This window comes from Bombina bombina, chromosome 2 (assembly GCF_027579735.1).
Source record: "Bombina bombina isolate aBomBom1 chromosome 2, aBomBom1.pri, whole genome shotgun sequence".
NCBI classification, from domain to species: domain Eukaryota; kingdom Metazoa; phylum Chordata; class Amphibia; order Anura; family Bombinatoridae; genus Bombina; species Bombina bombina.
Genome location: NC_069500.1, coordinates 685837382 through 685864016, shown reverse-complemented (window position 1 = coordinate 685864016; position 26635 = coordinate 685837382). Strand labels below are relative to the sequence as shown.

The following is a 26635-nucleotide window of genomic DNA, read 5'->3' as shown; positions in this document are numbered from 1 at the left end:
ACATTGCAATTTGAAATATATTGTTACAATAAATGTAAATATTTGGATTTTTGTGTTTCCTGTCCCTTTAAAAGAAAATTAATGCTAGGAGATGCATTAGTAAAATAGGGATGTGCTAGATATTATATGTTAAAGGGACAGTCAACCCCAGAAATTGATTTTTAACAAATATAGCTAATCCCTTTATTACACATTACTCATTTTTGAACAACAAACAGTTATATATTAATATACATTTTACTTCTGTTATTATCTTGTATCTAAGCTTCTGATGACTGCCCCATTATTTAGGTTCTTTTGACAGACATGCAGTTTAGCCAATCAATGCTCACTCCTAGGTCACTTTACGTGCATGATCTCAATGTTATCTATATGAAACATGTGAACTAATGCCTTATAGTAGTCAATATTTTTACAACATTAGAGGCAGTCTTCAAGGTCGAAGAACTTAGCATATGAACCTCCTCTGTTTACCTTTCAAATAACTATAACAAGAGAACAAAGCTAAATGTTGAATAAAAGATAATTAGGAATTTGGGTAAACTCGCATGCCCTATTTAAATCATGAATCATCTTTTCGGACTTGACTGTCCCTTTAACTATAGCTATGGTGTATATCTTTAACATTTAAAAGATACACATGAGAAATACATATGCCATTGATGTTTTAAGATATGTTTAGATTGTTTTGGAATAACAATAATGACACATGTATTGATCAAACGTGTAATTTATTCAAGTTGAAATATGGTCAGCCTACCTATAGCTATATATGGGAGGAGAAGTATTTTTTACAAATATTTAGAAAAACATATTCCTCATCTAAAATATGCGCATTACACACAGATATTGATTTGGTTACACTACTACAATAAGATAGAATTGAAAATGAAATACATGTGCTGTCAACATTACAATAAGATTGTTTATTAATAAGATTATATGTCCTTGTTCATGTAAAAAGGACAAAAACGCTTTAGAAATGGAAATCCATTCATTAACAATTGTGCTCAGCATCACTTAAAGGGACATGATTTTGTTTTGTAAAAAGAGGATACACAGAGACAATACTATTTCAATAAAATGAACACTTTACAGGGATTATATAATTGTATCAATCCTCAGATCATTTGTTAAAGGTGCATCAATTCACGCAGAGTTTATAAATACACACATGGCTGTGAAATTTGCAATATACATATATATATACACAAATAACAATCTATATATACATATATAAAAGAATTACTATGCTAATCATAATCATGCAATGATAAAGCTTTACGAAAAATATATAAAGACAAATAATAAAATTAAATTGGAGATGTTAATCTTAAAGTCATTTACAATTGTATTACATATATGATTCAGGAAACACCATTATTTTTGCTAAGGTCCCTTTAAGGATTAACCAGATAAACTAGAGATTTCAATCAATGACATGAATAAAGAGGACAAAGAATCGTGGAATGACATGTCTTTTATTAGTATGTCAGAAAACATCAACAACGTTTATAAATAATCTTTTAAAGATAAGGTAAATTGGAGCCATATGACAAGGTAACAGAGTGCATCACAGTCCATGAAGAGAGTTGCCAAGGGCCAGCATAGCCCCATTGGAGCCATATGACAAGGTAACAGAGTGCATCACAGTCCATGAAGAGAGTAGCCAAGGGCCAGCATAGCCCCATTGGAGCCATATGACAAGGTAACAGAGTGCATCACAGTCCATGAAGAGAGTAGCCAAGGGCCAGCATAGCCCCATTGGAGCCATATGACAAGGTAACAGAGTGCATCACAGTCCATGAAGAGAGTAGCCAAGGGCCAGCATAGCCCCATTGGAGCCATATGACAAGGTAACAGAGTGCATCACAGTCCATGAAGAGAGTAGCCAAGGGCCAGCATAGCCCCATTGGAGCCATATGGCAAGGTAACAGAGTGCATCACAGTCCATGAAGAGAGTTGCCAAGGGCCAGCATAGCCCCATTGGAGCCATATGACAAGGTAACAAAGTGTATCACAGTCCATGAAGAGAGTAGCCAAGGGCCAGCATAGCCCCATTGGAGCCATATGACAAGGTAACAGAGTGCATCACAGTCCATGAAGAGAGTTGCCAAGGGCCAGCATAGCCCCATTGGAGCCATATGGCAAGGTAACAGAGTGCATCACAGTCCATGAAGAGAGTTGCCAAGGGCCAGCATAGCCCCATTGGAGCCATATGACAAGGTAACAGAGTGCATCACAGTCCATGAAGAGAGTTGCCAAGGGCCAGCATAGCCCCATTTGAGCCATATGACAAGGTACAAGAGTGCAACAGGCACAACAATAATAAAAAAAGGCCAAATGGCAACCATAAAAAACATCAACATGTGGACGGAGGATTCTTATCTGCGCCCTTGGAGCATCTCCGGATCCTCCACTTACTGGTCATCCCCTTCATCGTCCTGTGCCTGTCCAGCTACAGATTCAAGCATTGAATTCCACCGCCTCATCTGACGTAGAGTCAAATGCTGAACCTGTAGCTGGGCCTGCATGGTGTCGCTCATCCCTCTCAGGACAGCTGCGTTCCTCAACACGGCCTGCTCTACGCGGGCTAGACCTTCTAGCGTGAGCCATGTTGAGTCACAGCCTAAAATAAAGAAAAAATTAAATATTAATGATAATTACAACAGAACAAAAAATAAGCAAAGAGACATTGTCATCATAAAGAAAAATAATTCTTTAAATTAATTTGTTGAAATTGATTATTTACACATGAAATATGTTATTCAGACAGACCTAAACCATTAAAGGGACATTTTACTTCAACATGTTGTCCCCTTTAATTGGTTTTTGATGATCCACTTTTACAGCTTGAGTGTCTAAAATCTTGAAAAAGGATTTACATTGTACTTACATTAGCAATTTAAATATTTTAGTTATACTGTGGTAGGCACACCTATCCTTAAACATGTTGGCGTTGAGGACAAGCTGTGTAAACATAGCAACCAGAAGAAATTACATTCCCACTGGGTTATACAAGAGATAATGTATGAACATTTGTCCATAAATTGTTGGATCCAAGTAGTGGTGATTGGTATATGTAGTGATATAAAATTAAAGGGACACTAAACCAAAATATTTTAGTTACTGATTCAGATAGAGCATGACATTAAAAAGAATTATTCATTTACTCCTATTCTTTAAATGTTAGAATTCTCTAGCTATATTTTAAATGCAAGATAGTAAGTTTAGAGGGCAGGCCATTTTTGGTTATCAACTTTGGTTGTCCCTGCTGATTGATGGATACATTCATCCAACAATAAAGAAATTATGTCCAGATTTTCTTTTACTAAAAAATAATTAGAAGCATTTCTTTGTTTCAATAAAGATAGCAAGAGAATGAAGAATAATTGATAAGAGTAGAAAATTATAAATTTGATTAACATTGCATGCTCTATTTGAATCACAATAGAAACAATTTGCCTTCAGTGTACCTTTAAGTATCTTATAATGTTGATTTTGAATGATACTTACAGCTGTGCCTGGGAAGGACAATCCGACACCCAGGACAATGAAGGTTGAGACAGGGGGGAGGGATGGGATTGGGTTGGGGAGGGATGGGCTGCTGCTCTGGGGTAGCCCGTACAGCTGAGGAGTGGTGAGTTGGGGGCTGGGCAGCTGGGGTAGCTGTACGGGCCAAAAGACGGGGAGAGCGGCGAAGGGGGATGAAGGTGCGTTTTTTTGGAGGGACAGGATAGGAAAAATGGGAAGGGCCGGGAGGGTCTGTGGTCTGTGGAGGGGCAGGGGACTGGGCAGGGGACTGGGCAGGGGTCTGGGCAGGGGACTGGGCAGGGGATTGGGCAGGGGCGGAAAACTGATGACCAGAAGAGGAGGATCCATCTGAAAAAAATAATAAAAATATATTAACATCTCATACATCATGAAATCAAATCAACGCATTTCAACTTGATTATGTTTGCAATATACTTAGAAGTGTGTTTGAATTTCTAAACAATGATGACATGAGGATATGGTATGCATATAGGCACTCAGATGAATAGCAATGACTGTCTGTACAATTATAATATTATTATTGTGGTTTGGCCTGGAATATGCATGTGACATCATGATGGGCTGAATTAGAAATCCAAACATATTTTCATGCTGCCTGATATATAAAGGGGGCAGTAGTGTATTTGAACAGACAAATAATATTCCTTTTTAAAGTGCAAAAGCTGTAGACTTTGAATGTCTTCAATAAAATAATTTCTAATAAATAAACATGTTGGATACATGTTAGATATATTTCACATACCATCAGACTTCAAGGGAGCCTCTTCTTCCTCCATCCCACATGTTAAATCAATCTCTGTAAAACATAACATGTTGTGTACACGTTAAGATCAGATATTATAACATATGTTACTGTTGCTCAAAGACACACATCAATGTTGCATTAAAGATATACACACCCAAAGTTATGATTTACATCATTTTGATGGAGCATACAAATGACATTAGATTTGTTATTCTCAATGATTCAGATTTTCGATTTATTGTTTGTATTAATTTAAAAATCATAAAAGCATAGTACATTGAACATTTAAGATTTCTCATGTGTGTATCACTTGATGATTGTTGTCAAAATTGAACATGGAAACAAACATATGCTATACATCTTCGGAATAACAAAGGTGTAGACTAAGAAAATTTAATTCTTAATCTTTCAATATTAAAATAAAATAATATATAATCAGAGGAGTAAATTATATGTTTGTTTCAAATGTTATGCTTCATCAGAATCATGCTCATAATATTGATTACCAATACACCTTCAATGACATATAAATGAGTCAATGGACTTACCAGAAGACTGCAAAGGCAGCTCTGTGTCGGTGCTGGATCCCTCTGGGCTCCCCACAACAACTCTCTCTATGAATGATATAGATATATATTAGTGAACACATTTGGGATAGCACTAAATCACATCTGTATCGATTTATAAGAATAATCAACTTGAAAATGTGAAGAATAGAGCAGTCATTAGAATAAAAAATGCTTGATTGAATCAAGGGGATTCTGTAAAAAATGATGTATTTAACATATGTTTAATTTCTGACTATATTAGACATCAAACTCATCTCATACGATGCTATTGCATATCTAAATATACCCATTGATCAATGTTCTTAAAAGAATACACACAAACCACATTTTGAATAACAGCTGTTGACAAATATAAACAAAGACATGTGGCACATCGAGCCATTTGTGCAATGTACAGTAATCTTGTTTAGGACACAACACATATTGATCACAATACCAAACCAAATTGATTTGTACAAATATGTAATCATGGTTCTGTTAGAGTATGCTTATATCTAGAAAGTAACTCAAACAGTGAATATGTGAATTATATATCAATATTGTTTAATCCAAAGAATGTAAGGATTAATGAATCTATTGTTTATCAAAGGGACACTGACATGATTTATTTAAATCAGTGATTTCACTGTTCAAACTGTTCAAAATTATTTAACATTGACTCCTATTATATTTTTAATTTTGCTACATTTTAATCTTAAAGGCAGATAATCAATATTGGATTCAATAAATATTGTTTGTTGAAGGTATCCACCAATCATCAATAAAAACCCAGGTTGGTCAACCAAAATGGAGCTGCAGATAAACGTACATTCTTGATTTAAAAATACATTTAGCAATAGAATATTTTAAATATGATTATAGTATTATATTTAAATGTTGATTAATATTGCATGCTCTATCTGAATGACAACAGTAATAATTTTAGCTCAGAGTCCCTTTAATATAAAAATATATTGATTTGACAATGTTGCTGTTAATGAATTCTCTACTCCATATGTTGATGTAATGAATGGGATGGAGCATGCAATTACAATCTAATATGTTAGTTAAGGATATCCTAAAAATTATTTAATTATCCTCTCTTAAAGGGACATGAAGATCAAAATTTGTAATTGTATACTTTTTGAAACTATGTACTACTGTTATCTGAACACATGATTTTAACTTTTGACAAAATGACAATTTATGCATTAAAAAACAGCCGGATAATACCAGTAATGCATTGTTTAACCTAAACCAAAATCAACATGTTTTTAGAAGAACTAAAACAATAGACTGAACCAATTTAGCTCATAAAATGTTTATACAAAACAATAAAATCACGTTTCAAAATCATTCAATGTAAAATTTAGTTGGCATGTCCCTTAAATGATGTGATCAATTTCAAAAATTGAATCTATATTTTTAAAATCAAAACATATGCAAAAGTGTGTGAATTTTGTCAAAATGTATCCAAATAAGATTAAGCAATACACAGGGGAAGAATATAAATTGGACATTCAAAGAATCTTACATTAAAATGAAGATATCAACAATAGATGGGATATCTTAAATTCGAAAAAAATTCAGATTAGTATTACAATGTAATCGTATGTTTGGTTTTTTTATATTCTTATTTGTAAATATTTTACAAATCCATTTAGCGGATACATATAAATATTGAACAATGTGGATTTTGTATGTAATGTTCTGTCCATGTTTCTAAGACAAATGTCAATTAAAATGAGACATACCATACTGTGACAAGCCCTGGCTTGAGGTTCCAGCACCAACATCACGATCTGTAATATATTAAATGAGGATTGGATATCATTAATACAAATCATGCCATGTTTAAAATCTTTACATTATTACCAAATCAATTAAAAACTATTAATCTTTTGGTAGTCCCATGAGTTAATTGTTTCCTCAATTAAATTCATCATAAATATATCCTGTACTCTTATTTTCAATCAGTTGTGTTGTTTACTGTAGCTTTAATTAATTTTTTTGTGTTATTTCATTCTCATCAATTGATGGACATATGTTATTATTTATTTTGATTCTGCTAGTCTTTTTTTATTATGTATAATATTGAAAATAAGAATACTGTATTCTTCACATATATAATAATTCACATTTCATTTTGACCAACATGTGTAAAGCAATGCCACTTACAGCAAACCCATGTTAACGTGTATGCGCAATTCTAATTTTCGGGATCATTGCGCAATGATTCCAAGCGGAATTACGCATCCGTCATTTGACCAACATGTGTAAAGCAATGCCACTTACAGCAAACCCATGTTAACGTGTATGCGCAATTCTAATTTTCGGGATCATTGCGCAATGATTCCAAGCGGAATTACGCATCCGTCATTTGACCAACATGTGTAAAGCAATGCCACTTACAGCAAACCCATGTTAACGTGTATGCACAATTCTAATTTTCGGGGATCATTGCGCAATGATTCCAAGCGGAATTACGCATCCGTCATTTGACCAACATGTGTAAAGCAATGCCACTTACAGCAAACCCATGTTAACGTGTATGCGCAATTCTAATTTTCGGGATCATTGCGCAATGATTCCAAGCGGAATTACGCATCCGTCATTTGACCAACATGTGTAAAGCAATGCCACTTACAGCAAACCCATGTTAACGCGTATGCGCAATTCCATTTTCGCTCTGTGACGCATATTCTGTAGAGCGCAAGAAACATCATTCCTATTTCATGTGTTACTAATCTAAAATAAGATATCTAAACATCATATGTAACGTATGTTGTGAGATCTATATAGGTTTAGTATCTGACTATATACACATTTCTTAAAAATCTATTCAAATATTAATATATTATATGAAGTTGGATAGTTACCTGGTTCAGATTCTCCTTCGTCTCCTCCCAGGCCACCGGACGGAGAAGCAGCTGCCCTGGCCCCCGCGTCAGGACTTTCAGATCCAGCAGCTGGGAGGGAAGAAGAGGAGGCCGAGGATGGCGAGGATCTAAATCTTTTGGGGACCCGGAGAGTGAGGAGCTCGCATAAAGTCACCTCATAAGGAAGTAGGTATAGTTTCCGCGGGGCCTTTCTTTGGCCCCCTCTTTTACGGGCTTGTACCCACTCCCTTATGAGGTTGACTTTTTTTGTCAAGCGCAACCTCATATCTCCGAATCTCCTCATGATCTGATCCTGGCTCCTCTGGATGCCACACACCAATTTAACCGCATTGGTGATAGACTCCCAGAGGGCCTTCTTAACAGGCGCATCTGTCGACCTCCTCTTGTTCCCAAACAGCTGGGGATAAAAGTCCTTGACGGCGTGGACCAGTGCAGCGCTCTCCTGCTTGGTAAACCTGGGAGGTTTCATGCCTGCCGAGATGTTTGTAGATAGATAGATAGATAGACTAATATACCAGCAGGCATTAGAGAACTGACAAAGATGGCAACGTGTAATGGACTTTTATATGGTGAAGTAAACATGAGATGCACCATGGGACAAGTTATCTGTACATCTGATTGGATAAAATTTTGAAATATTGTTATAATGTCTGTGAGTCCATCCTGACTCAAGTTGTGTTTGTGTGATGAACTCTGATTGGCCGTTCCTTAATGTTTCATATCTTAGCAACTTCCATACACATACCTCCTGGTGGTGCTGTTACTTCATTTTTCATGTAGACTTATTTGTAACTCATGGGCCTGTCATGCGGATATGTGTGACGCAGATTAATATCCGTGATCCGTTAAATATTAATGTTTAAATTCTCTTTAAAATCTAATACTGTCACATTATTAAATGTTGTAGACATTTCTCGGTTTAATAACGGTCTGTTTCTTTAATACAAATACGTTGGATTAATACACATTTAATATTGTATGTCTTTATTGTTCCTAAAATCAATTTTGTGACTTATTGTGAAGTATTGACATTGCTCTATTAAATGTATTTATAATGCACATTGATTGTGTGCTATTGCGTGACATTAGACTCTAATGTTTAAAGATGCAAATCTGGTGTTTCAAGAGACGTTTCCCACGGAACATTTCTGATTGTTCAAATTCAGGTTATAATGTCAGTAACTTGGATAATCTGTTTATAGATGTTAAACTACAGGTTTGTTTGTTATTAGTAAATAAACCTCGAGCTTGTATTTGTCTGAAATGCTCATATGTTATTGTGCAATGGCGTCTTTATTTTTAAATAGACATTACAACCAAACAATTGTATCAAATGATCTGTAGAGATCAAAAATGTTTAGACTTTAAAATGCAACTCAATTTATCTTTGTATTTAGATATCCTCAACAGAAGAAATTTAAATGCACATGGTTGAGCCAATCACATAAGACATCTCTGTGCATCCAGCAATCTTCATCTACTGAGTATATCTCGATATGCTTTTCAAGCAAAGTATGTCAAGATAAGAAGAGAAGTAAATACACTCTTTAAATCTCTTAAAGGGACACTGTCCAAAAAAATTTAGCGTTCGTGATTCAGATTGAGAATGAAATGTTAATCAACTTTATAATTTAATCCGATTCTCAAATGTTAATAATTATCTTGTTATCTTTCTTTGCAAATCAAAACTGATATTTTATATTACGGACAATTATTTGTGAAAAACCTGGGTTGTCCTTGATTGTTGGATTAATTAATCCACCCAAAAAAAAAGTTCTGTCCAGAGTACTGAAGCAAATAAATTATCAATTTAATGCCTTATTTTTCAAGTAATGATAGCAACATCACGAGGAACATTGATAATATGAGTCAATTTATAAAGTTGCTTAAAATTGAATACTCGTTCTGAATGTATAAATAATTATTTTTTTTACAGTCTCCCTTTAAGTATATTTTGAGTTCATGTCCCTTTAAGGAGACATTTCACAATAATGCTTGAAATATCATAAACCTAGGCACCTTCCTTTGGCAAAATTAGTATAACATATGAGTAAAGCATATTTATATTAACTTCTGGATTGTTTTACACACTGAATGAAATATATATTGTAATGTATGTATTTCGCAGTCTTCAGCTTAGAGGGACATTAAGCTCTGTTATTTATGCATTTTGGAGAAGATTATAATATTTGAACAACTTAATATGTTTTGTTATTCGATCATTAGATTTTAATTATATATATTCTTGGATTAAATACATATCTACATAGGCTATTTTGATGCTGATTGTTGGTTGCACATAGATGCCTTATGTCATTGGCTAAGATATGTGCATTGATGTATCTTTTTCTAAGTATATTTAAAGACTGAATGTAATACAATAGTACTTTATAAATATGTTAAAATTATTTTATGATTGTTTAAAATTCAATACACAATATATTTTGTGAAGGTCCCTTTAAGGACCAAAACATTCGGAATGTTGATTTAACATTGTTGAAAGAAACTAAAGGGGAATGAAAATTATATATAGATATGTGATGTCTAACCCAAGAGGTAAGATTTAAAATATTACATAATATTAATAATTATAGTTAAATTACCCTTTAAATGACTCCACTAGAACATAAAATCAATTAACATGGCATCCAATAACTAGCTTGTGCAAAATATGAAGTTAACTGACCTATCATTTTTAAATGTAAAAAATATAAATTTATTAAAATAATGTTTTTAGATACCTAAGGAAGATACAAGATCTTATAAAAGAAATTTTACATTCAACAACACTGTCACTTTAATGTAAGTGAACCACTTTCCCTTCTTAAAAGTGAAAAGAAGAAAGTTATGTCAAATTCTGACTACATATCCGAAAATATTTAAAAAATTTAAAATCTAAAAATTAAACAATAAAAGCATTGATGGATTTCACTCCCCAATTAATTTAAAGAAGCTAGTTGACTTTAATATTCTCTGAATCAGTGGATTTTCTAAAATTAATGCTATACATGATGCCTAATTTGATCTTATGCATGTGCTTGTCAAATAGACAACTACCAGTCATGGGAGTCAAATTGTTTTTTATTGACGGATTATATGGATATTTATTATAATCTGTTTAAAAGAGGGTATTTAATAATAAAATGTTGATTATTACCATTTAAAAATAAAAAAAAATTATTTTAACTAAAAAAAATCCTGGAAGTCATCAGATGAAAATCTGAAAAAAAAAAAAAAGAATTTATAAAGTTAATACACACGTTGTAAAATATTCATAAAATACATTTACAATCATCTTGTGTCTATGCTCTAACTTTGTGCAACATTTTATCAAGATATTTATGACTTAAATTATTGGATTAAAAACCAAAAAAAACATACACCATTATATTGTGTAATCAAAATTACATTTAAATATCAGCATTTCTAATTATACATAATAATGTATATCACATTTAAATAATCAAAAATAAATATATGTATGCTGAACATAAATGTAATATTTAATGTACATTCAAATACCTCTATATCAACTATAATATGTATTCCTTTGTCTGATTGTGATACATAGATATCTAATTATGAACAAAGTATGGGTAATGTATGTAAGCTAAAACTATTCTAATATAGGACATGTATCTTTTCAAAATATTTTACATTCTTCCTGTGATTCTTAACTAGCATGCATTGGTAAACCAACCTGGATAATGCATGGTCTTTGAAAGTCAATTCTGGAGAAAACAGGTGATCTTCAATAGGTGTCTTATTCATCATTTCAAAACTAGAGGACTGTGAAATACCATCTAAAAAAATAAAATTCATCTAAGTGTCTGATTGTGATACCTAAATATCTAATTTTGAACAAAGTCTGACTAATGTATGTAAGCTACAAATATTCTACATTCTTCCTGTGATTCTTAACTAGCATGCATTGGTAAACCAACCTGGATAATGCATGGTCTTTGAAAGTCAATTCTGGAGAAAACAGGTGATCTTCAATAGGTGTCTTATTCATCATTTCAAAACTAGAGGACTGTGAAATACCATCTAAAAAAATTAAATTCATCTAAGTGTCTGATTGTGATACCTAAATATCTAATTCTGAACAAAGTCTGACTAATTTATGTAAGCTACAAATATTCTACATTCTTCCTGTGATTCTTAACTAGCATGCATTGGTAAACCAACCTGGATAATGCATGGTCTTTGAAAGTCAATTCTGGAGAAAACAAGTGATCTTCAATAGGTGTCTTATTCATCATTTCAAAACTAGAGGACTGTGAAATACCATCTAAAAAAATTAAATTCATCTAAGTGTCTGATTGTGATACCTAAATATCTAATTCTGAACAAAGTCTGACTAATTTATGTAAGCTACAAATATTCTACATTCTTCCTGTGATTCTTAACTAGCATGCATTGGTAAACCAACCTGGATAATGCATGGTCTTTGAAAGTCAATTCTGGAGAAAACAAGTGATCTTCAATAGGTGTCTTATTCATCATTTCAAAACTAGAGGACTGTGAAATACCATCTAAAAAAATAAAATTCATCTAAGTGTCTGATTGTGATACCTAAATATCTAATTCTGAACAAAGTCTGACTAATGTATGTAAGCTACAAATATTCTACATTCTTCCTGTGATTCTTAACTAGCATGCATTGGTAAACCAACCTGGATAATGCATGGTCTTTGAAAGTCAATTCTGGAGAAAACAGGTGATCTTCAATAGGTGTCTTATTCATCATTTCAAAACTAGAGGACTGTGAAATACCATCTAAAAAAATAAAATTCATCTAAGTGTCTGATTGTGATACCTAAATATCTAATTCTGAACAAAGTCTGACTAATGTATGTAAGCTACAAATATTCTACATTCTTCCTGTGATTCTTAACTAGCATGCATTGGTAAACCAACCTGGATAATGCTTGGTCTTTGAAAGTCAATTCTGGAGAAAAAAGGTGATCTTCAATAGGTGTCTTATTCATCATTTCAAAACTAGAGAACTGAAATACCATCTAAAAAATTAAAAATAATATAAGTGTCTCCAATAGGATGCCTCCACAGCCTTATTCTATCAAATAGTTGGCACTTACCATGTGAACATGTCTTTGTATGGTTTTCAAGGTCAGCAGATTTGAAAGATAATGCCAGACATGATCCCATTGGTATACTTCAATCTTGGCTTTTTCCACTGTCAGTCTGGGCAATCTTCACTGTCAGGCTTCGAATTCTTCCCTTTCAGTCTTTAGATTAAGTCAGCTCCCTAATGGCAGAAAAAGTTTAAGAAAAATTATTACTACAAGTGTGTGAATCAGTTCTGTACCCCTCTCCCACCCCCCCCATTTCAGAATCAATTTCTGTCACTAGCTTAATAAGTGTGTGCAGCATCTTGTGTTATGTTCTATCAATCAAGTGTGAAGATGAGTCATATTGAGCAGAACAAACCTCTAATGTGTGACTTTGAACCATAGTCATGCTAGAGGATAGTTATGCTAGAGGATCTCTTTCTGAGTATTTACATTTTAAGTAATGTGTAAACTAAATACTATTTTTGAAAATGTATGCCATATGATGTATTTGTGTACAATTCATGCCAGCAACAGTCCATACATTTATACTTACCAGCTGATGTTCTCTTTAAAAACCAGGTGGCAAAGACTCGCTACAGGACCCAATGACCAGAGCATCACCTATATTAATAAATGAAACACATTTTTAGCATTTGATGAACAATCCGAACATGTTTGCACAATTCTCTACTTGTCATTTCCCTAGAGTTCACATCTATTGACAATACTCCAATCTAACTTCTATTATTTACCGTCTAAAGTGGCGGTTGATGATGTCTGCTCTGACATTGAGCCCCTCGTCCCGGAATGGCCACTCTAGAACTGGATCGTCCTCCTCTTCTCTGAGTAGGTTTCGGGGCGCCTGGACGGCCTGCAGCATCCCAGCCCGCTGTGCAATATTATGCAGGACACTACAGGCTATAACGATCTTAGCCACCTTCTTTGGGTTGTACTGTATTGCTCCTCCCGACCTGTCAAGGTACCTGAACCTCATCTTCAGGAGCCCGAACATTCTTTCAACCACAGCCCTGGTTCTCTTATGTGCCCTATTGTAGCGCTCCTGAGCCACATCAGTCGGCCTACGCAAGGGAGTGATAAGCCAAGGCCGGCTCATGTACCCAGAATCGCCTATAAATTATGAACAGAACATAATTCAAACTGAATCCTCAAAATTGTATTTTTATTCAAAAAAATGTTTGTGTACACGATAATCCACTAACAAATGTTTATTATTTAAAAGAATAATCTAGTTCAATCTTATTCTCTATCTTCCCATTTCAGCTAAGACATGCTACATATGCGTATTTCTCCTAAACCAGACCTTGTGTAAAATACCAACTAAATGGTTACATTGCATTCTCTGAGCATTTAAGTTAAGACATGCTACATATCTGCATTGAACTAAAAGTAGACATTAGTGGAAAGAGACAATGACATGGTTAAATTGCATTTGCTGCTATCTTCCCATTTCAGCTAAGACATGCTACATATGCGTATTTCGCCTAAACCAGACCTTGTGTAAAATACCAACTAAATGGTTACATTGCATTCTCTAAGCATTTAAGGTAAGATATGCTACATATCTGCATTGAACTAAAAGTAGACATTAGCGGAAAGAGACAATGACATGGTTAAATTGCATTTGCTGCTATCTTCCCATTTCAGCTAAGACATGCTACATATGCGTATTTCGCCTAAACCAGACCTTGTGTAAAATACCAACTAAATGGTTACATTGCATTCTCTGAGCATTTAAGGTAAGACATGCTACATATCTGCATTGAACTAAAAGTAGACATTAGCGGAAAGAGACAATGACATGGTTAAATTGCATTTGCTGCTATCTTCCCATTTCAGCTAAGACATGCTACATATGTGTATTTCGCCTAAACCAGACCTTGTGTAAAATACCAACTAAATGGTTACATTGCATTCTCTGAGCATTTAAGGTAAGACATGCTACATATCTGCATTGAACTAAAAGTAGACATTAGCGGAAAGAGACAATGACATGGTTAAATTGCATTTGCTGCTATCTTCCCATTTCAGCTAAGACATGCTACATATGCGCATTTCTCCTAAACCAGACCTTGTGTAAAATACCAACTAAATGGTTACATTGCATTCTCTGAGCATTTAAGGTAAGACATGCTACATATCTGCATTGAACTAAAAGTAGACATTTGCCGAAATATAAATAAATGGTTAAATTGCATCCTATAGCTGAACATTACACTAACATTTTAAGACTACAGTGGCAATTGTCTAACTAATTAACCATGTTGTGCACAAATACTCACCAACGAGATAACCAGGGGGCATTTGTCTTTCTTCAAACTGCCGCCACAGGGTGGACAGAGAGAGGATGCGGGCATCATGACAAGCTCCTCCAAAATTCGCACACACATGCATAATCCTCATCCGTGCGTCACAAACATACTGCACGTTGAGGCTATGAAAATGTTTGCGATTTCTGAAGGGCAAGTCATCAATTGGAGCACGCAGCGCAATGTGGGTACAATCAATGGCTCCCAAGACATTGGGCAATTCAGCAATATCAAAGAATTCCCGCTTCAGGTGCCTCCAATCACCATCATTTTGTGGGGATCCTATGTAGTGCTTACTGATACGTACCATGGCGTCCAGAAAGTTATCAAACACCACAGAGAATGTACCTTGAGCCAGGCCATGCATGTACATTTCTCCGGATTGAAAACTCCCGGAGGCCAGGACGTATAGACAACTTAGCATCTTAGTCATGCCGGGGACAGCAGTCCTTATTTGTATACGTGGCTCCAAATGAGGTTTAAGAAGATCGTAAAAGCAAAAGAGCTGTTCGCGATTGAGCCGATACTTATCATAAACCTCAAAGTCGCTCATGTTTTCCAAGGTGGGTCTCACCCTGTAGACACGAGGACCTCGAACCAGACGACCCCTTCGTCTCAGTCTGAGTCGCCGAGGCTGCCTGATTCTATCAACAGCTAGTTCGCCAATAGCAGCACCAGCAGCGTCTACCATATCATCATCATCCATATTTCCAAACAGCAGAGCAAGGAGTAACAAGGTATGCTATATGATGTGGATCACAAGGGATGCTTTGGCCATGTTGTTTGGGGGATTTATAGTACAATTAGTCCAATGGTAGTGAGTTTGTAATGATTGCTAATTGTATTCACTTGTTTGTATGTGAGCGGCGCGAATGCTTTCAAAGTGGGCGTTTTTGTAGGTGTTTGGTGAAATGTTGTTTTCCCCCAATGAATCTCAATGTGAAAGTGTAAAATATCACACATACAGTGCATGTTTGTAATGTTTGTTCATATGCGTAATAAATATTTATTAAACGCGATGTTATAGTAAAAAGCACACGTCCAGGCTAACATGAATGAAAGTGCATAGTTGTGTATAATGTGCATAGAATGTGATCGATCAATGTTGCTGCAATATTGTTTGTAAATGATAAAGTAACAGCTGCCATCTGTAGTATTGTATCTATACGTGATTAGCGAGATGTCAATATTGTACGTGTCCCTTTCAAATCGCAATAATAATTCAGAACTTCCGGCTGTCATCTGTAGTATTGTATATGTAAGTGATTGCCAAGCTGTCAATATTGTATGCGTCCCATTAAAATCTGCATAATAATTCAGAACTTCCGGCTGTCATCTGTAGTATTGTGTATATATGAGTGATTGCCGAGATGTCAATATTGTATGCGTCCCATTAAAATCGCACTAATACTGAGGAACTTCCGGCTGTCATCTGTAGTATTGTATATATAAGTGATTGCCGAGATGTCAATATTGTATGCGTCCCATTAAAATCGCACTAATACTGTAGAACTTCCGGATGTCATCTGTAGTATTGTATATATAAGTGATTGCCGAGATGTCAATATTGTATGCGTCCCATTAAAATCGCACTAATACTGAATAACTTCCGGCTGTCATCTGTAGTATTGTATATATAAGTGATTGCCGAGCTGTCAATATTGTATGCGTCCCATTAAAATCTGCATAATAATTCTGAACTTCCGGCAGTCATCTGTAGTATTGTATATATAAGTGATTTTCGAGCTGACAATATTTATTAATTGTCCCATTCAAATCGCCCTAATAATGCTGTTCCAAACTGTTGTTTACGTATATGTAGTATTGTAGTATTGTAGTACAGTCGTGAATCTGTAATGTGTATGGTTGAATCTTCTAATGACGTCATCATATTATTAACCTGCCTATCTAGTTCTGAAATCCTCATTGTGTTGTTGTATTGTGCTACATTGTTATTGTGTGCTGAATAAAATATAAATGTGTGCTTTGTGGTTGCGTGATGCGTGTTATGTACATATACGTATATATTGTGATTGTGTCCCACATATGCTGACTTCTATATAGCGGTCTGGCATTGTTGTTCATTCCCATAAAGTGACATCTGTAATCTGGTGCAATGATGTTGTTATTGTACGTAATTCCTAATGGTTTATTGTGAGTGAATCATGATGTTAAAAGTACATTAAATTCCATATGTTCTGTTTTGTGATTCCTATAGAGAAAGTAATGTGTTTTTCCCCCATCATTTGAATGCACATGTATGAGTGAATGATAAAAGTAATGTATGTGCATCCATGACTGATAATGTGTTAAGCCTATGTAGATATGCTGTTGCTGCAAGCATATGAGTTGAATAAATGAAATGCAATAATAAAGGTAAATGAGAGGTGTTTCCCATTGTGTACTGTTTGTGAATCCTGAAATGTTTTAATTATTTTTGTGTCCGTTTAAATGTGATCTTTTTTTAAAAAATGTTTGTTACTAGTGATGTTGATTTGTAGTTGATGTAATGTAAAAGTATCAAACAATTTAATGCTGTTGTGAATATTCAATAAGTAAAATCCATAAGTCCACCATAGGGAAATAGGCATTTCTTGATCTATTTGTCATAGCTGGGTCTAAAGCAGAAAAGCATGTTTTTTTTTTCGATTTCTAGCGCTGGTATTTGGAGATTTTTTGTCTACGCTTTTTGCGTGCGTTATGGAAATCTGTCTGTCGCGTGCACGAGCACGTCTTCCCCATAGAAGTCAATGGAGGCTCAAAATTTGTGTGTAAATAAAATCCAAGACTGGTTTTGAGCGTAAAGTGAGTGACGTCATGAGCTTGTGTGAAAAAGTAGCTAAATCGTGTTCATTTTGTAATAAATAACTTGTTTGGGTATGTAATGTGGTGTATATTGTTTGTATGCATCGATGAGTGTATGTTTGTGATAATATTATTAGTTAGATGTAGCTATATGAGGGTCTTTTCCCGTGTGTCAATGTAAGTCAATGGCAAAATGGATTTGTGTTGTTTTTTTTTCTAACACCCGAGATCTCGCAACTTTGATGAAAAAATATTAAATCTGAAAAATAAATATAGTGTAGTGTTTGTATGAGTGTAAGTGTAGTTTGTGTAATATTTGTTTTGTGATTCGTGGATGTTTATTTTGTCGGTAGATGTTAACTACAGGGTCTGAGCTGTCGGTAGAGATTTGTGCGTTGGGAGATTTTTGAGTGTCGGTAACTAAACTCTAAATACCGGAGGGCGGTAAAAACAAGCGTTAGGAGCCTCTAACGCTGGTTTTCACGGCTACCGCCAAACTCTAAATCTAGGCCCAAGAGAACAAAGACAATTTGATAATAGAAGCAAATAAGAAAGTTGTTTAAAACTGAATGCTATATGTGAATCATGAAAGAAAAATGTGGGGTTTCATGTCCGTTTAAGCCTAAAATGTAGTTCTCATTTTCTAACCAAGAAAAACAATTCTATGAGCTATTGCAAAATTACTCATGCAACAAAATCAGCTACACACCTACATTATATGTTACCACTCCCTAGATGAGCACAGCCTGATCAGATTTTGTTTAATAACACTGGGTACGTCTGCATGCCCTTAGGCTTCAGCAGTTCCCACAAAAATCCAGGGATAGACAAGAATAAAGCACATTGTGTTACAGCGTCCTGAGAACTGCGGTCTGATCAATACTCAGAGAAACTCAATCTTTACAATGAGAAAGGTTTATGATCAGGTAACTTGTTATATTTCAGATTTGTTTTGTAATATTGTATTAAGTAAATATTGTTTTCTAAATAGCAATAGCAACTTATTGGTAATACATTTTACAGAACCATTGAAATAAAGAAATCCAATTCATAAAATTCTTAGACATCTTATTATACAAACAGCTTTTCTTTTTGGTGGCAATTTTTGCAGCAATAATAACCAACTAAACCTCATTTTCTCACTATGGTTATTTCTCTTAGCAAATCATACACCATGATTGTATACAAAGTATTATGCCTGTGCTTCATGTTTTATAAAAGATATTTCAGTAAATGGTAAAACCAAATGATCACTCTCATGTTTTTGTTTTTTTACAATGTTTCTTATAAAAACTCTGGAACAAACGTAGATTTACCCTTATCAATAATATAAAACATTTTTAATTATAAAATATATTTATTTTAATTACTAATAGTGGCAACTCTAGGGAGGTACTAGGGGAGTATGGTCTAAAACCAACCCTGGTCACTAATACTCAATATTCTTAGTTGATGGGAGCAAGAAATGAAAAATTCCCCAGTTTGATTGGGGATGAGTAAAGCACAGTGTTTCTTTATGATCCTGCAAAAAAAATAATAATAATCAGGTAATAATATACAGAAGTGTTGTTGACTCTGATGTGCATATATTGTTATCAAATCCTCCTACGCTCAATGTAATAAAGGTGTTTCTATTGTATTTCAAATTTACAAAGCAAATATGTTAAACTAGTAATTTACTTGATAGTGCATTTGAGTTTACCATGAACTTAAAGGGTAATTATAATTATGAGTTTAACCCCCTTTTAAAGAAGTTAACACTTAGGCAAGTTTTAGTTGGGAAGCACAAACATTACATATTCTAAGCAGAATGCACCTGATGATTGCTGGCTAAGTGCGTGCAGTTCTCAAGTAGGATGTATCTGTGTTTTTAGCCTATAGTGTCAGAAATGCAAAAATGACATGCCGTAATGAAGAAGATCGGGTCATTTTTTTATTTCAAATTTCCCTTTAAGGACATGATACTCAAAACACTTTTTACCAGACATATGAAAGCACAGCAGTTAAACCTGCCAAAAATATTTGTTTGCATGAAAAAGTTAAGTAAAAGCTATGTATATTTAAAGTTAAACTATAAGTAAGGGCATGAATGTGTAAAACAGTCTTAGGACTCAATAAAGCACTGCAATACATTTGGAGCATTGTATTTTTGATGGAACAGAGTAAATATTTGAGTATCATATACCTTTATTGAGATCTAATCCATATGAAATGCACACTATGATTAAGTTAAACACATGAGTTATCCTAGTTATGCATTCAGATAGTAAAGTATTGGATAGAAGGGCTTCTGTTACCATACATATTTGACAACATAATGTGTTTTCAGAATACAATTGAATGTGCCATTTCATTTTCTCAGAGTCCAGTCATACCCATATTTCTGTTATGTAGTTTGCCACCTCTGTAATGTGAAAACCACTGCATAGTAAAGCACATTTCTAGCTAAATAGGGGATACATGGAAAACAATAAAAATTTGTATCCTAAGTACAAATTTCACAGAATTTAATTGTATTATTAATAAAATAGTTCCTTTTCCTGCATAATTTCAAAACAATTTAAAACATTTTAATAAAATGTAATCTTTGCAGAACAAATTTGTAACAAATTTAAATATGATTTAAAGGGACAGTCTAGTAAAAGTTACATTTTGAACAACTTTTCAATTTACTTTTATCATCAAATTTGTGTGATCTTATCTTGGTATTTTTGGTTGAAAGCTAAACCTAGGTAGGCTCATATGCCTTGAAGGCCACCTCTTATTTCAGTGCATTTTGACTGTTTTTTAAGCTAGACCGCCCTAGCTCATGTGTGCCATATAGATAACATTCTGCTCACTCCTGTGGAGTTACCTAGGAGTCAGTACTAATTGGCTAAAATGCAACTCTGTTGAAATAACTGAAATAAGTGGGCAGTGTGCAGAGGCTTAGATACAAGGTAATCACAGAGGTAAAAAGTGTGATACTATAACTGTGTTTATGCAAAACTGAGGAATGGGTAATAAAGGGATTATCTATCTTTTTAAACGATAACAATCCTGAAGTAGACTGTCCCTTTAAAAATACAATTTTATACTGCATGCTTCTATTTTAGTATTTAATGTATTAGTTGTGAGCCCTATGGTAAATGTATGCACCTCTACATAATTAAATGCTGGGAACACCACTTTGCTGGACACATTATTCCCAAGGTAAAATCTGCCTTAAAAGAATTCCAACATGGGCTTCATGGTGCTGGAGAGATATCTTACAGAATTTATCAAGCACAGATACTTTTAGATAATCAGATCCTAGGTTAGAAAGATTATAATAATTGCTTAAAGGTATTTGATGTTTTAGAAAGCATACAACCAAATCAGCCTACTTTACAGAATATCCATGTGGTCATTTTTGCTAAAACTACAAAAAAGGGAGAGCAAAGTCAAAATTAAACTTTTATGATTTAGAGAGAGCATTTAATGTTAAGCAGCTTTCTGATTTACTTCTATTACCTCATTTGTTTTTTCTTCTTGGTCCTGAGGTAGGCTCAGGAGCAGCAAAGTACTTTTAAGATTGCAGCATGCCCCCAGGTTACAAGCAGAGCATACTTACCCAATACCCACTGCCTGGTGCATATGTCCTTGTGTGTGAACTTGATTTATATTTGTGCTAGTGAATGCGCAATAAACACCGATCTGTTCCTGTCTTGGCTCTGAGATGTACACCTAGCACGTACACAAGGTTTCAGAGATAAAGAGTCCTAAGGAGCACTTTTTAACAAACTTTATATTGCTAAATTTATTAAAATAGCACAGCCACAAAGCCTATTATAAACTTGTATGACCATCTAATTAAATGCCCAGGGCTAAAATGTATGTAACAATAATTTATTTTGCTAATTGTTTGTCCACCTTCCTTTGTGTTCTACATAGGGTCCCAAATTTTGCACAATTTAAATCTTTATTTTATGTTTAAATATTTTTTATTATCATTCACAAATTTTGTGATACATATACATCAAGGTTTGTTTAACAAATTCCAGAACATATAAAAGATATAACATGTTCCCAGAGATGCCAAATCTCAAATTCGTGGAACTCAAATATTCATAATTCTGACAACAGTTCTCTGTAACTATGATGTAATACAGTACATTTGTCATTACTACCCATCGTCATAAATATAGCAGATATTAACTAAAGAATGAACAATGCTAGTAAATCCAGGTGTTTGTGGGGGGAGGGAACATTAATGGGGATAGTGACAACAAAATAAAATCAAATAGTTCACTCATCAAAAAGATATTCTGCATTATACATCTAGGCAGCAGTAGTAAGGGGTATTTATTTTATCAACTTCACTCTACCAATCCAGTAGTACCAAATCTAATTGACTGTGTCTCTATTGCTCAATATCCCAGATGCTAACTCATACATGTTATAAGTGTGTTGCAATTTATTATCTATTTCTGACCATGAAGGGATACCTGATTTTCAGTGTTTCACAATGCAGGTTCTGGTGACTGTGCAAAGGATTCTGATAAAAGTATTGAGATATTTGTTCTATGCGACATAAGAGATAAACATCCTATTACTTCTTATGTTACCTAGAATTATTAAACCAATAAACACGCAACAACAGGTTTTGGGCTAAAGACCGGTCACGGTCACGTTTATTATATAAAATAAACCTCTTAAGTTAGGCTATTTAAATATGCCAGCTTAGGAAACTTATTAATAATAATCACAAACAACTTTATAAAGTTATTAATAAACTGGTGGCGGCAATGAACTAGCTAGTCTAACCCCTACTGACAGATGGCCAGGGTCCTACACGGTGTTTGCAGCGAGGCACGGATTGCGTACGCCCAATTGGCAGAGAGAGAAAGCTGTAAGCTGATAGAGCTATTTGGCCTATGATTCGTAGGGGGGAGTAACCCCTAGGTTGGCACCTAGCGGGCGTCGCCTCCCCCATCCAAGGGTATCACTCTTCTCTCTCCCTGCCCGCTCTCTGCACTCTGACCGACCGCCACAAGAATCAGCCGCCTCTTGCCGCCACATAACTGACAAACTCCCAAACAATCATAAAATTTTTATAGAATTCCAGATTACAAAAATATTTTTTTTTATACTACCGAAAGAAGAGCTTTACAAATATCCCCAAGGAAAATGTCTAGTCCCACATCCATGAGATGGACACCATCAGGGCGATAAAGAGCCTTATTGACAGCCGTTAAAGTATTGTGCCTTATGGCAAAACCTCCTAACGCCATGACCGTTCTCCCCATCTCCCTGTTTAGCTTCTTCCTCACATTGTATGCTGCCCTCTGAGTAATAATGTACCTCCAACGCAGTCGTGCAACTACGTTGGACCACCCAACCTTTACATCATTGAGCCATGCACACACCCAACGTATGTCCGAAGCCATTCTCCTAATTAGGTCCAAAACTGGAACAGACCCCATGCCATTCCCCTCTAGGTGCAGTACAATAATGTGAGTTTGCCCCCATCTCCTATGAGCATCTTGAAGAAGGGTAGGCAACTCGTCCTTTACAAGGCAATATTCCTCAAATCTCCTAACCGGGCAAACATTCTGGGAATTCATGCCTGTGCAGCGACAGCCAGGCCACCTTTTCCTCAGGATCCGTTTTAGACCTGGGAACTTGCAGTAACAAGCCACTTTCAGCAGGCCACACATGCTCCCATTTGATCCAACCGACCGAGCCAACCCTGGATGTTGCCACCAATTCACCTACTCTCAAGGCCCCCACCAGAGCAAATGCAAAAGCCAACCGGAAGAGCAAGGCCTTGTAACTTAATGAGCACACTGACTGCAGTGCCCCCACCATCTCAATAGTGTGATGGCTCCCTACAGTCCTTGTTGCGTGGGGACAGCCGTCCCTACCCCTTCAATACCGGTCTCACCAAAAATGCGCCTGAGTAGTCAGCAATCCCAAATGTTTTGTTAAAGAACGAGATAGCAGACAACCTGCTCTGGGTTCCCAGTCTAGACACCCCCTGCCTACGCAACCAATCAAGCACATGTACCTGTGTAGCCAAGAGGAGCTGGATCCCCCGACTGGTGGCAAAGCAGACCCAAGCCCTCCAGTGGTTTTCATAGGTACTCCATGTCTTAGGTGCCAAAGAAGCCCTCACTAGGGGGATGACACTTTCCCAGCCCCTGCCATCTGCCAAAGAAAGGAGGGCAAGTTAGCCTAGTTATCTCAGCCCTTGGCGCCACCCTCCTAAACCACTCCCAGTTTAACCTTGATATCGCGTCTGCCACTACATTTTTTACCCCAGGTACATGCCGAGCTGCAAAGCTAACATTCAGTTGTAAGCATCGCAACACTAGGTGCCTCAAATACGTGACGACCTTCGGGGATGATGCAGACAAACGGTTTATGGCATAAACCACGCTCATGTTGTGAGACCAGAAAATTACAGACCGATTAGCCAATTTCTGTCCCCACAGCTCTATTGCCACTATGATTTGGAAAAGTTCCAACAGGGTCAGGTCCTTAGTTAGACCCGCCCTAACCCAATCCTCCGGCCAAGGAGTCGCGCTCCATTTGCCGTAAATAAGCACCATACCCAAACCCCCCGCTGCATCCGTAAAGAGGTGCAGCATTTGGTTTGAAATAGGGCCTTTCCGCCATAGGCAGACACCATTGAAGTTTCTCAAAAAGTCTTCCCAAACCTTGAGATCCTCCTTCATCTCGGTAGACACCCTGATCCTAACTCTATGCCCCCTAGGACCCTGCAGCTGACTCTCCAGCCACCTATTAAAGATTCTACCCATTGGTATCGCCCGACCCGAAAAAATTCAGCAACCCCATTTGGACTTTTCGGATAACCTTTGAGCTACGAGTGGGAAACAAATAAAAAGGTTCTACCAAGATGTTAAGGACATGGAAAAGAGTTATCAGGGATGCTGGGATGTTAGAATGATGACATACAGTGGTGAACCTATTCAACAGTGAACCCTGTGGCAACATTTTTTTGGGGCCCAAAAATAACTAAATAGTTTGCAATAATAATACACATGCTGCTATGTATAATGATTTTGAGGATAGATAGACAGGCAGACATACAGACAGACAGCAAGACAGATAGATAATAGATAGAGATAAATGATAGGTAGATGATAGATACTGTGGTTATTTCTCTTAGCAACATACGCCATGATTGTATTCAAAGTATTATGCCTGTGCTTCATGTTTTATAAAAGATATTTCAGTAAATGGTAAAACCAAATGATCACTATCATGGTTTTTTTTTTTTTACAATGTTTCTTAAAAAAACTCTGGAACAAACATAGATTTACCCTTATCAATAATATAAAACATTTTTAATTAGAAAATATATTTATTTTAATTACTAATAGTGGCAGCTCTAGGGAGGTACTAGGGGAGTATGGTCTAAAACCAACCCTGGTCACTAATACTCAATATTCTTAGTTGATGGGAGCAAGAAATGAAAATTTCCCCAGTTTGATTGGGGATGAGTAAAGCACAGTGTATCTTTATGATCCTGCAAAAAAAATAATAATCAGGTAATAATATACAGAAGTGTTGTTGACTCTGATGTGCATATATTGTTATCAAATCCTCCTACGCTCGATGTAATAAAGGTGTTTCTATTGTATTTCGAATTTGCAAAGCAAATATGTTAAACTAGTAATTTACTTGATAGTGCATTTGAGTTTACCATGAACTTAAAGGGTAATTATAATTATGACAGTACAAAGATAATCCCAGCGTCCACTAAACCTTATTGGCCCAGGAGGTGATACCTAGTTATCACCTAGATGCAATAATACGTGAGAAAGATATTCCTAGGCGCCAAACTGTGAGGCTAAGGTATGCAAAATATTTATTACAACTAAGAATACAGGGTATTGAAGGCAAAATGGAATTACAATATTAAAAATACAATAGGAATACAATTTCAAAATACAATTTAAAATACAATTTAAAATATGGCATGGATCCACGCTATTACAATGAGGATATAAAATGTGAAATATATAAATACACTATAACAATATACACAGGACAATTCTGCAACGACAGCAATATCACAAGTGTGCTGCAAAGTGACTTAGTGCAATACTTCAGTGTGCTAAAAATTGGGGTAGTAACAATCAATAAAAATCGAAAAAAAAAGTGTGTACAGTGTGTATAAAATGTGTTTTAGGAAAAACAAAAACAAAAACAAAGTCAGTGTAAAAATGGGTCCAAAAGAAAGTCACAACATAGGTCCAAAATGAATCCGCTGGGGTACTCCTATAGGTGTGTATCCAAAAGGTGTTGGTGTGTTAGCAAGTGTTTGCTATTGGTGTCCAGTGGATGGGTAATAAAGTGAAAAAAATAATAATAACAACAAAACAAGAGTTGTTGATAGTGTCCAAGAAATATCCCTTTGTGGTGGTTTTACCAGCCTGGGTAGGCAGATATGGTGAAGAAAGGTGCACGATAAAAAAGGTGCACAATAAAAAAGGGGGCACAATAAAAACAATTCCAAATGCAAAAAAATATATAGGAAACAAAAACCTGTGAAGAGAAAGATAAAATGCAATGTGTAGAAAGTTCACAATTTGTTCCTCCAATTAAAATAAGGCTTACCAGTGTTGTCTATGCGTTTCGGCCTTCTCTGGGCCTTTATCAAGACTGGTGTGTGCTATATACTGATGGCCTT

The 26635-nt window shown here is 35.5% G+C and overlaps 1 protein-coding gene across 4 annotated transcripts in view; it reads left to right on the top strand.

Moving 5' to 3' along the window:
* LOC128649413 (thioredoxin-like) overlaps window positions 1-26635 on the top strand; it is a 220555-nt gene that overhangs the window by 144863 nt on the left and 49057 nt on the right. Inside the window, exon 1 of one of the 4 annotated variants that reach the window (XM_053702667.1) lies at window positions 18702-18881. The exons of the other annotated variants lie outside the window; for them this stretch is intronic. Coding sequence (XP_053558642.1) covers window positions 18861-18881 — 21 coding nt within the window. The 5' untranslated portion in view covers window positions 18702-18860. Of the gene's footprint in view, window positions 1-18701; window positions 18882-26635 lie in introns of those variants that run through there. 4 annotated transcript variants of the gene reach the window in all.